Source organism: Amblyomma mixtum, chromosome 10, assembly GCF_055824585.1.
Source record: "Amblyomma mixtum isolate Tamu chromosome 10, ASM5582458v1, whole genome shotgun sequence".
Taxonomy (NCBI): domain Eukaryota; kingdom Metazoa; phylum Arthropoda; class Arachnida; order Ixodida; family Ixodidae; genus Amblyomma; species Amblyomma mixtum.
The window spans coordinates 122,210,493-122,223,364 of NC_143021.1; the positions used below are offsets into that span (position 1 = coordinate 122,210,493).

Below are 12,872 nucleotides of genomic sequence, written 5' to 3' on the forward strand. Positions count from 1 at the left end.
GCTAACAATTTTTCTTAGTCAAATCATGTATCCCGCTCCGCCTCCTTTTAGCATGTTGTTGTGCCTCTAGGATTCGTACAATACCAGTTTAGTTTCATGTTCGTGCATATTGAGGTGAATTTTGTTTTTACTTGTGAGTCTCTAATAATCAGTATTTTCGCCCAGGAACATCTCGTGGCGTTCGAATTCAAACCATAGAGTTATACTTAACACGGCTGAAGTAGAAGATTCGTGGGATGTACAAACTGCACAGGCTACATAAGAACTAGTATTATAGCATTTATTTGCTATTTGTGTGAACATTTTCAAGCATGAAGAACTAATTTCGAGTATTCAATTTTAGCACGATGTGTAGCAGATGATGAACATCGCGAAAAATTTCTCGCGAATAAACTGTACACAGAAAGAAACAGCATAAGTTCGCAGGGATTCAAATAAGACTCATTTTTCTTTGGAATGCAGCGGGAGCTTTTGCCAGCCCTTGGGAGACTGTAAAACTTTTTTGATCCAGCTCAGGTATCCAGTCACGCGTGTGAACCCGCTGGGGCGGCCCGAACTTCCGCAGCCAAATGTGAAGGACACAATGCCGACTTGCACAGACGATCCATCTGGTCTCCAAACAGTCAATGGTCCTCCAGAGTCACCCTGCAAAGCAGTGGGGTGAACAAAGCACCGCACAGGAAAAATTTACTCTTGTGTAGAAAAACGCACAAAATATAAATTAGTTCATGGCTAACGAGCGCAAAAAAAAGATGAAGACCTGCTGAGGAGAAGATACCACGACACAAGCGCTCATTGCCAACTGAACGTTTATTCGAAAAAAAGCTATATGCACAAAAAGGCGAAGATTAAAAGAAAAGAACAAATTAAAATTCAAAGGAGGTGCACGAGGGATCCTAATCGCGAATGGCTTGCCCGTGCAAGAAAAAAAAACCTGGAGGAAAGCCGTCAACATCGGCACAAAAAAAGGAATGATGCAAAATCAAGTGTCATGAAGGAAAACAATTTTATTGCGTGCTAGGGCAACTGAAGGGCTGCTCATGCACGTGTCAATTCATATTACGATGTAATCCGCTTCCTTTTACGCGCACGTCAGTTCTTTATGGTGTCTAAAAAGAACAGCGATGTTCCGAAATACTGGCGCGCATCGCTTACCTATTTCTAGTCGATCATGTTGCAGGCAGTGGACTGCCAGGTTAGAGTGGTCTTGGCTAAAAGAATTTTTAATCTCCATTAGCGGTATTTTTAGACCGCGGCCGGTATGGCCGATGTAAGTACGGCAGCAGGTCGTCGGAATTTTGTAGATATTTTATATCATTCAACATATTTGTTAACATACCTCGCGCCACATAGTTTACTGACGGAACGGGATGTATCGCCAGCCAGTTTTTCAACGGCCGCACACGTACGGAGTAGCTTGGTTGGGGCGAAGAAAACGACGTCAACGTTCACCTACTTTTTTCAGCAAATTTGAAGTTCTGTGAATGTACGGGATTACAGCAACCTTTCTTCTTTCACGCTACTGCCTAATGCTAGGTGCGTAGGACCTGATAAAACTTACAAGCCTCTCGCATAGACTTGAGAAGGCCGCTTAAATGCTCTCAGCATAGCTACCTGTGCATGTGAAGGTTTTTGAGCATTTTTCAGGTATTATTTTACGAGGGCATATCTCGGGCACCCTGTCAGCAGATTCAGCAGCGAATTAATCCTGAGATGCAACATTTTATATTCCTACTTTGTTTTATACTTTGTTTTATACAAAGATTTATTATTTTCTTGCAAATATAAGATAGTCTGCCTTTTCCCCGTTTTCAGTACAAAAAATTGGCGGCATGACGAAGCTTACTCGAGAGCGGTCTACACTGGAATGCAACTAACGCCATCACTCGTTTAATACATGCCTTCTTCTCTGTGGTGCAAGAACAGAGGTCACGTACGAACAAGCAGTGGTCTGTATGATGTGCACACGAAATCGTCGAGTGATTTTTGAACACGGTGCGTCGGCAGTGGTGCGTCGGACAGCGAAGCGCCGCGGGTGTCAGCCCAGCGTTGTGTGTGTGCACGTGCGAATGGTGTGTGCGAGGCAGGCACGAGGAGCGGAGAGCTGAAATGTCAGTAAACGGAGGTGTGAATGAAGACAGCGCAACGCCGCTCGGGTGATTCAAGCGTGGGGGTGGAAGCCATCGGACGTTGGGTCCGTGGTGCCGGGGCCTCTCTTGGATCACCGTCGCAAGCCTCCTGCGTCCCATTCAAGCTTGGAGGTGGCAGCCGATGGATTGAGGGTCCGTGCTGCCGAGAGGCTTCCTTGAATAGCCGGCATTAGCCTACGGCGTCTCAGAACGCCGTCGACGGGACTTTGCTACGCTTTTCCTGCTGCTGCTCCCATGTTTTTGGGGCGGCTGACTGGAGTCCAGCGGCATCTTCCTGTGTTCCTCTCCGCTCCTTACCACCTGGCTCTCTTGCGCCGCTTCGTTCGACGCAACGCCAGCGACGCGGCGCAGTTCATGAACCCGGTTCATCAACCCTTCGGCAGGTGGGGACGCGTTACCGATTCGCGAGTCTGCTGGTTTGTGCTTGCTTGCAGTTGTATTCAGAGCAGGTGATGTAACGACCTTCACTATGAATCAGCTTCCGCATCACATACTTTCACTCTTTTGGGAATGAAAAACAGTTTCTAACACTAGTACACCTTATATAAAGCTTGATTTAGCTGACCTTGGTAAGTCACAGAGTCGTCGTTTCTACAGTCTAAACAGCAATGCACCCATATGGGAGTAAAAACGAATGAAGCTGTCCTGTGGCGCACTCCTTTTTTAAAGGGTGTGTGCTAGAGGATAACTGCACCCACTTTTTACTCCCTTCTGTTTAGAGTGTAGGAGCTGACTTTTTCTCGGTTTTTAAAAATTTGCGGAATGGGTACAAAATGTTCAGATCTTCCTCTGCAAAAGAGCTCTCCGCAGAAGCTTGAATTGTATTCATCGCATTAGTTTCCTGACATCAACACGGATTTTTTGAGCCGCGTATTTTTCAACAGTAACATTTTGACTACTCTTTCCTACTTCGTGAGCTCACTGTAATGGCCAATTTTCTACTTTTTTGAGCACGGTTACGAATGCTGGATGAAATGTGAGAACCAGAAATTCTTGCCGGTCGACTGATAGCGTCGGAAGTTGTCCCGTATACGTGGTTTCTTTGTGTTACCACTTGCCTATCGCAGGACCTAAGAAAAGTACCCTGTGAACTATCCCTTTGTAATAGAGCATTTACATTTGAACAACATTACGTCTCCGGAACCAAATTCGGTCTTTCCAGATATCAGTTTTGTGAATGCAGCAGCAGTGTCTCTAAAATATAAAATCAATCTTTGTAGCCGCAGGAAAAATTAATAGTGGAAATTATGTGAAAATAAAGACAACGGCTGCGGGCAGAAAAAGTGCGAACCGATGAGCGGCAGCTGACACTGACGCAAACGTGTTGAATAAGAGTAGCAATAAATAGTAATTTGCCAGATTAGAAGAACTGAATGTTTTCTAATTTGGTGAATTCCCAATAAAAATTTATTTATTTGTTTATTTAACAATACGGTCAACCCTCGTGTGAGGGCCTTTACAGAGTGGGTATGAAAACTTCCTAGAAAAACAGCATTATTCACAAGCAATGGGTACATCACCCCGAAACGATAGATTCAGTAAAGCCTCAAATGGCACTTTCAAGCAGATGGTTATTCAGCGATCGTTCAAGTTCATGCAGATCACTGTTTCACAACACTCATTGGCGAGTCATTCCACCTTTCAATTGCATGGGGGAATAAGGAATGTTTGAAAGTTTCACTACGGGCGTTGTACGGCTGAATAATTCCGACTATGATTTGTTCTACAACTCCGTTTGCCTGGTGCTTGTATGTATGTTTCCTTCTGAATATTTGTCTGTCCCTGGAGCATCTGGAACAATAGCTTCAGCCGATATATTCGTCTACGTGTTTCTAATAAATACAGAATACTGGAAGAGAGCATATCTGCAGCTGAGTCTGTCCTTCGACATCGGCAGCAAATAAAGCGTACTGCATACCTCTGAACTCTTTCTAATTGTTTCTTTAAATAATTTTGTTCAGGACTCCATACTAATGACACATACTCAAGGACTGGCCTCACGAAAGCTTTATATGCAATTAGTCTTACATCCCATGTAGCATGCTGCAACCTTTTTCTCAGAAATCATAACCTCTGCTATACTTTAGAGCATACCTCTTCTATATGTGTGCCCAAATTTAAGTTTTCTGTTACTGTCATTCCTAGATACTTAAACTGAGTTACATTCAACAAACATTTGTCACCAAGGACATATGGGAACGAGAGAACAGACTTTTTCGTTGTAATGTGAGTGTACGTTGATTTCGAATAATTTATTTTCATGTTCCATTTTTTGCGCCATTCGCTTAACGCCTGTAAAGAGTCGTTAATTCTAAGCCGGTCGTCCGTGTTTTTAACGATAGAATAAGTTAACCAGACATCTGCGAATAGCTTTAGTGGTACATTTGATTCCATGAGAGCAGAGATATCCTTAATATTGTTACGAAGAAGACGACGCTGGCAGAGGCGCGGGACGGAGCGCTCGCGCTAGGCCAGCGGCCATTAAATCTTCTCTTATCAATCGTTCACTACGCTTCATTCTTCGGCTGGCCGCCACGTTACATTTGGTGTGAGGTGCTGGGGTCCCTTCATCGCCAACACCAAAAATAACAACGGCCCAAGAACAGAACCCTGCGCAACTCCTGAAAGCACTGCTAGTGAGCTGGACATATGACGATCCATTTTGACCCTGTGGTTACGATCTGTTAAGTACACTTTAATCCATTTTACAATATTCATATTAATTCCAGCTCTTTAGAGTTTGAAAAGTAATTTATTGTGCGGCACTTTATCAAATGTTTTGGCAAAATCTACAGCGATTACGTCAGTCTGCTGCTTCCCATCAGTCGTCATTGCCAAATCATAGATTGTCTCTACAAGTTGTGTACTGGTGGAAATTTATGTTTCCAGTAGCAGATAAAAATTTTCAAACACTCAACTACAGCGTGTTGAATTCGTCGCAGTGCATCTTCGTTGCTCCGGCTCAAAAGAGATGTTGGAAACAGCGCGGAAAATTTCATTCCGTCCTACTATAATTTTTTAGATTGAGGAATAAGAAGGCCCATTTTGAGCTCAATTTGCAATTGTACATCTTTTTTACACAAAAGCATGCACATCATTTTGCTCGGTGTCGTGTCAATCTTGCTAAATTGAAGTAACGATATTCAAAGTTACTAGTCAGGGTTTATGGGGTTTGAGGTCTTTAAGCGACTCAGGCTACCACGGACGACGTTATGAAGGGCTCCAGAAATTTTGACCACTTGGGATTCTTTAAAGCTCACTGACATCGCACAGTACACGGGCGTCTAGAATTTCGCCTCCATTGAAATTCGACAACCGCGTCTTTCGGGTCAGTTGCCGAGCGCCATAACCACTGAGTCGCCAAGGCGGGTCCAAAGTTAATGTATCCTAATGTTTAAAAAAAGATATCAGCTACCGAGCAAAGGAGATCTGTAAGCAATTCAGTTTGTTGTTTAAAGCGCACCTCTTAGGCGCCCGTTGCTGCATTCCGCTTAGTCGTCGGCGTAACCGGTTGTCCAAGTAACGCAGCGAAATGCCACTTGGAAGGAGGCTGCCGCGGCTAGATCCCGGAGAGTGGCTGGCAGCCTAACACACCACCTGCCAGTGGTAGCATGTGGCGTGTGAGAGCTGTGCTGAAAATCTCGCGTACCGAACTACCGTAAAAGTGTGTCAAGTTTTTATATTTGGCAGAAGAATGGTAGTCTGGGCGAGTTGGCACTGATTCATAATTTTTGCAACAGGGCTACACAACGAGGACAATGAGCAAAGAGTGACACAAAGACGGCGCTCAACTTACAACTCTGTTTTATTGGAAAAAAAACACGCATCTTTTTATACAATCCAGGAATCTACGAACATACGCACCGTCATTAAAAGCGTCAAACCGAAACGTGCCTATCACAAATAAAATCACCATAAATCAAGGTGCGTTCCCCGAGGCATTATCCACTATGCAGCAGGCTCATTTCCTTACCTGTTATAGTTACAGATGAAGCACTGACACACCCATTTTTCTTTCTAAGATACAGAGGTGTTTTATGGGCACACGGACATGCGTACTAACGAACTGGCTGAGGCATTCCACATCATTAGAAAGAAAAATGCGTGGGTCAGTGCTTCATCTGTAGCTATAACAGGTATGGAAATGAGCCTTCTGCATAGTGGATAATGCCTCGGGGAATGCACCTTGATTTGTGGTGATTTTATATGTCTTAGGCACGTTCGGGTGTGAGGATTTTACTGACGCGGTGTATGTTCGTATATTCCTGGATTGTACAAAAAGATGCGTGTTTTTTTCCAATAAAACAGAGTTGTAAGTTGAGCGCCGTCTTTGTGTCACTCTTTGCTCGTTGTCCTCGTTGTGTAGCGCTGTTGCAAAAATTAAGAATTTATATTTGGCTTTGATTTGCTGTCCTTTAAGAGCTCTAGATTAAAGAACTTTTTATCAGCGCCAAGATAGCCATGGATTGAATAAAAGACGACATTAGTGAAAACATTTGTTACATTGCGAACACCAAGTTTATCATTTAAGTGAAACAAATGCATTTTGTTTAGTGGCGAAGGAAAAGAGGAAATGGAAACTTTACATTTATTCCGGAATTTTCTTTATGAAACACGCTTAATGTTTCCAAATTTTAATATAGTGTTCTTACCAGGCAGATGTCTTTGCTCGGAGTGTGGGTGCATATCAGCTTGGAGCTACTGATATTAGATGCAGCGGTGTGGTAGAGCTCGCACTTGCACTTCCAGTCTGGGAGCACCTTCAGAACCACATAAAGCAAGTCTGTCGAAGCATTTCCCTCTGTAAGTAGGAATTCCAGCGAATATTGGCGTCAAATACTTGCGCAGCGTCTCTATAGAAGGTGTTTCCGCTACTTGTGGGCATATAACGTGCTGTTTCATTATAAAATATGCTACACCTAGATATTAAGCCTCCAGGAAGACGTCAGCTATCGGCTCAAGAAGCTTTCGAAGCGGAAGATTTTTTTTCTATTACAAGAACGGTTAGCTGTTTTTTAATTTCTACACTGCCTAACAAACCAGCCTAAACCCCTGTGTTCATGCCGTGTTCGAGATTTTCGTTGAAGGCCTAGCTACTGATATGAACTGAGATAACGACTTATTTTGAAACGTTGCTTCTTTGTAGGTATGGCGTATCGAGGGACATTCCACAAGGTAGCCGCTGTTACCATTCCATTGTGTTCATTGCGTATCATAAGAAAAAAACTGTTCACCGGGTGCCGTTAATAATATGCCATTTGTAATATATGATCCGGGTAGCGTGATCACCAACCATCTGCAGTAGAGGCAGTGACGGCAGCGCCTCCATCGGGAGCGAGCAGACACTGCGCCACCGATCATGTTAAGATAATCGTGAGGGCCTTCGCTGTCGGGTGTTTTGGACCAGTGGAAAAGTGCCCGCATCTAGACGCTTAATTATTTGCTTCGGTTTACAATCTTTTTTTTTCGTTCGATTATCTTTTTAGTTCATTCGTATTTCTTCATTGGCGTCACAGCAAACTCCTGTTTTCCTCGTAAAGTACTTTTTACAGTGTGCGGTATTCTTTCGTAAATTTGTGTGCTGCTTTGAGTGCAGAGTCACGGGAAAAGTTCGTCTGGCGAAAATTGTGGGTGTACGTGATATAGTTAGTAACTACGGTGTGAAGGAACGTGCTTTTATATTTTCGCACAGATTCTCTGCGCACAAAAGCCGTTCCTGGAACGCCATGTGAATCCTTGGTACAGTGGGCCCTGTCTCCAGATAACTTTTTAATTCCAGAAACCTTTATTAAACTTCACTTCTCTCTAAGTCACCATTTATTGAAGTATGCCTGTGTTTAGTCAGTCAGTTTAACCGAGATTGTATACTACGAGTTCAGTACATAAGTTACGGCCCTGCTCGGTTCTCGGCCCTGCTAAACGCCGTTATTTCTGAGGAACAAACATAAAAACCATCTGCCTCTTACGTTCCCGGCTAAAGTTTAGTGAATCCTCGGACTCTAGACGCCAAAAATTGGACCTAACGTGTCTTTCGAATCTTCTCTACGGGATACTGATGCGCACACCGTGTAGGCAACGTCAAATTGTATTTCCCGCAATAGCTAATAACGACATCCATGCCTTTCCATTTGACTCAAAACAACATCAAAGACACAATGGCCCTCATTCTGAAAGCTTACAATGCATATTCACAACATCTCGAATATTTTCTGCTCACTATAGGCCTTTTGTTGAAACTTCGGCCTATTCTGTAACTATCTGTAAGCTACTTGAAACTAAAAACAGCGCTAAATTCTACAAAAACCACACAGAAAGATGGACAGGACGTTCGATTTTCTGTGTGGTTTTTGTAGAATTTAGCGCTGTTTTGACTTTCCTGACCACAATGTCACACCAACTAGAACAGCAAAATGTACTGTAAGCTGCGTTTGCGCATTTCTTCAGACACCAAGCAAGAAACCGGTACTCAGCTTCCTCGAACCCGACGGCCAGAAAAATTCCATCATGGCAGTTATTTCCATAAAATTAGCTTTAAGCCTTGATCGATACCCTTCCTTGCTATCTTGTATTATATGCCATCTTATTCCATTAGATTCTTTGATTAAATATGCTTAAAAATGCTTTAAATCTGTTTATGTATACTTTTGGCGACCTTTTGAAATTGTTCTCCTATTCATTTCTTGTATTTCTTTTGTTGCATGCTACCTTCACTCTTATATTCCGAAGTTCCGTGTTGCGCTTGGTTTAAATCTGCTATGTATCCAATTCGCCCCTGCTCTGCTGCAGTACTGATCACTTTTGTTAGAACTTCCGGAAATAGTATCTTGATATACATGCTAACTTAGTATGACTACATTATTGTGCTGAATTTCGAATTAATAAATATTGTGTTGCTGTCTGTATTTCATGTATGCTGTATATATTCGCCCATCCCCCCCCCCTCCAACATGTTTTGTATTTGTTTCATTTGGTTTATTTATTATTATTCTTCTTGAAACTTGGGGAAAAAAAAAACACCTAGGCGCAAATGATTTCACGACACCAACAGAGACGAGGAGACAACGGACAGGCGCCTGTCCGTTGTCTCCTCGTCTCTTTTTGTCCTTGTGAAATTATTTGCGCCCTGCTGGGTTTTTTTTCCCAAGTGTCAAGATGAATAACCAACTAGCCCGTCAACATGCCTGACTGATTATTATTCTATTATCAGCAAAGCCGACAGGTTGTTTTCGAGCCTTTTCATCGATTGATTGAACGATTATTACTAACTACCATTGCTGTAAACCACGCTGCGGATAACAAAGGTGATGTTGAGCACCTTTAAGCCACTGTTATGCGGCATTTTCTTCTTTCATCCCAACATGTACGCCCGTACGTTGTTTGAAACAAATGCGGTCATTGAGCTAGGTTACACGGAAGACGCATACCGATTTGTGTATGTATGACTACCTCGATTTTCGGCGTCGCATAAATGAGTGCTACTCTCCGAAGAAAACTGTGACGGGTTCATTGGGTTAAAGGAGCTAAACTGGGAATGTCAAATGCACGTAGCGATCTCGGTCCCCACAGCTTTTCGAAGATTACACTGCCGCTCGTGGAGAGGGAGAGAGTCTCGTGAGTCTTATGTCCTACTGAGAATAAAAAATATACGGTTGCCCAAAAGTGACTTCTGCGATGCAGCATTATCTAAACGTAGTTTGTTTTTCTCTGCCCTCCAGTGACCTTTGCAACGGCCACCGGCTCGAGTGTTTAAATCGCATCACAGTCACTTGTTTCTTACTCGGGTCGGTGTATCCCCATCCGGCTGCAAGCACCGGCCGCCCAGCAAGGGATCTCGTCTTCGTTGGCAAGCAGATGGGTCTCACTAGTTGGTCAAAATGTAGCGGCTCTGCAAGCTTCAGAGATGTTGGCAATTAGAATAAGCATAGCCTTCACAATTAAAACTATAGTACCGACACAGGAACGAAATGAACATACGATTGCGTTCGAGCTGTCCATACGGAGAGCAGATTGAGTATTTTTCGTGTGTCCACTGTAAGGCACAACTCAGCAGAAACCTCCTCGTGTATTTGCTTTCTTTGTGAACCCTCGCTCTTCGCTACAGTAGTGCGCGTAATTCTTTGAAGTCCACTTTGTACAGCGAGCTTTCTGACACTAGTTGCGTGTACTACGAAGTTGTTCCCGCCGCCCCCATGATGTAACTGCGGGGAGCAGAATGAAAACTACGTGGCACCTCGCAAAAAAACTGCAGTTAGGAAAGTTTCAGTAACTTTCTGACATCCAGAGGTCACTGTAATCTCCAAAAAATACTGTCTTTTAAGATACACAGTCGGCCAACTTTTTAAAAGTATCCCGCGACAGTCGACCGGCCGGCTATTCAGGGCCTTATGTCGCCACGAAGCGGCGATATCGACGAGAATAAGCGCGTGCGCCCCAAGACTCGCCGCCGCACGAGTATCGCTTGCTGGGCTCTTCCAACATGTGCGACACAACCCCTGCGAAGAAAAATTTGGTTGCGCGTTTCATGGCTCAGCAGAGATAACGAGTATGCAGCTTGGTTCAATTCAGCAAACCTTTAGTTCTCTCGTCATGAATAGTTCAGCTTCAGTAGACACATTATGGTCAGCGTTTGAAAGAATTATTCAGCACTGCTTATCAGCATACATTCCCACAAAGGTCAAGCCGGTACATAAGAAAAACCCTTGGATAACAAGAAAAATTATACAATTAAAGCGCAAGACTGCAAGACATAGGAAACTGAGGAATAACCTGCCGCTACCTGTCTACACTGATAAATTACGCGAAAAGTTTCATGAACTAAAGGCAGCTATAAAAAAGGCTAAAGATGAGTACATGAACGTCACCCTAAGTAATTTTATCAAAGTATCTCCTTCCAAGTTTTGGCGGTATCTGAATTCCAATTCACGTAGGACAGTAATCCACCACCCGCCGAGACTATCGCGAAGGCTACAGACTTCAATGATTACTTTATATCAGTATTTACGCATGACCTCGAATATCTTCCGAGTAACACAGTAAAAATAGATGATTTGATCATAAATGAATCGGACATTCTTTCCCTCTTACTGGAAATAGATCCAAAAAAATCCGGTGGTCCCGACAACATACCAAATGCATTTCTTAAGCGTTACGCGGAATGGATGTCAAAGTTCTTCCTGATTATTTTAGAAATTCACTGAAAACAGGCGAAATCCCGGAGAAATGGAAAATTGCCAAGGTCATTCCAATACATAAATCGGGCGACATTACCAACGCATTCAATTATCGACCAATCTCGCTTACTTGTACAGCATGCAAAATCCTCGAACATTTAATTCTTAAACATATCCTATCTTTTCTAGAAAAAAAATAACATAATTGTGCCTAACCAGCATGGCTTTAGAAAAGGTTTGTCTACGACTACTCAATTAATAGAGACAATTCACGACCTAGCGTTTACAATAGACAAATGTGGCCAAACAGACATGATATTCTTAGACTTCTCTAAAGCGTTCGATCGGGTCTCCCACCCTAAGCTCCGCCAAAAACTTTTCCATTATCTCGGTGACAATAACATTACCAAATGGCTGAAAGGCTACCTAACAGGCCGGCGCCAATATGTACATTTTAAAGGGCACTCTTCAGATTGCGGCGATGTGATGTTTGGCGTGCCACAACGCTCCGTTCTGGCCCCTGTCCTCTTTCTTCTTTTTATCAACGACCTGCATAATAGCACTAACGTAACAGTAAGAATGTTTGCAGACGACTGCATCATTTACAAAGAAATAACCTGCCATGCAGACCAAGCAATTCTAAATAGTGCCCTTGAAAGCATAGCACAATGGTGTGAAACGTGGCAGATGACGATTAATGTAGAAAAAACGGTTTGCATGACAGTAACAAATAAGAGAGCGGCAATAAATTTCCCTTATTTTCTACAAGGACAGATGTTAAGTAAAGTGGAAGAATATAAATATTTAGGAGTAATTATTTCCTCGGATTTTAAATGGAACAAGCAGGTAGCCTATATTACTAATAAAGCACTGGCAGTTCTCTACTCGATTAAACGCTCGCTTAAATCCGCATCAGTCGACACTAAGCTCTTAGCATACACTTCACTTGTTCCCTCTTTAATGGACTACGGAATAATATGTTGGCTCCCCTTCCGCAAACAATACATAGAAAGATTAGAGCGCGTACAACGAAAAGCGGTCAGATTTATTTTTAACAAATATCGCCGTCATGACTCCCCTACACAGCTCTTAAGACAAGCCGACCTTCCCACTGTACATAACCGAGCCAGACTACTGCGCCTCAAGTTTCTTTTCCTTCTGCTTAATGGCGGTATGAAAATCGATACGAGTAAGTACTTAATAAAGTCAAACACGCGCATCACCAGAACAAAACACCAAAAGCACTTAACCGAGTACAGATTTCACAACGATATATTCAGGTACTCTTTCTTCCCACAAGCAATCCGTGAGTGGAATAGTCTGCCTTGCGATGCTGTCAACTGCGCATCACTCAAAGATTTCATCGCCAACATATCACGCTTTGTTTTGCAATAACGACTACGATGCTGGTGCGCTGTACTCTTGCACTTTTTTTTCCTTGCTGACGATGACATCCCGACTTTCTTTTCTGACTCTCGCTTATTATTTTTTTTAACCTTATTGCTCGTTTCTCATGACAGTATCATTCTTCAGCAGCTATTGTTTCATTTAT

At 43.0% G+C, this 12,872-nt stretch overlaps 1 protein-coding gene across 1 annotated transcript in view; it reads right to left on the reverse strand.

Annotated features, from left to right (window-relative positions):
- Positions 1-441: 441 nt before the first annotated feature.
- The window catches only part of LOC149326819 (serine protease 55-like), a 33,598-nt gene continuing 21,167 nt past the window's right edge, over positions 442-12,872 (reverse strand). Inside the window, exons 5-7 of the mRNA XM_089564685.1 lie at positions 9,928-10,042; positions 6,803-6,951; positions 442-645 (exon numbers count right to left, since the gene is read on the reverse strand). Of these exons, the coding sequence (XP_089420811.1) occupies positions 442-645; positions 6,803-6,951; positions 9,928-10,042 (468 nt within the window). The remainder of the gene's footprint in view (positions 646-6,802; positions 6,952-9,927; positions 10,043-12,872) is intronic.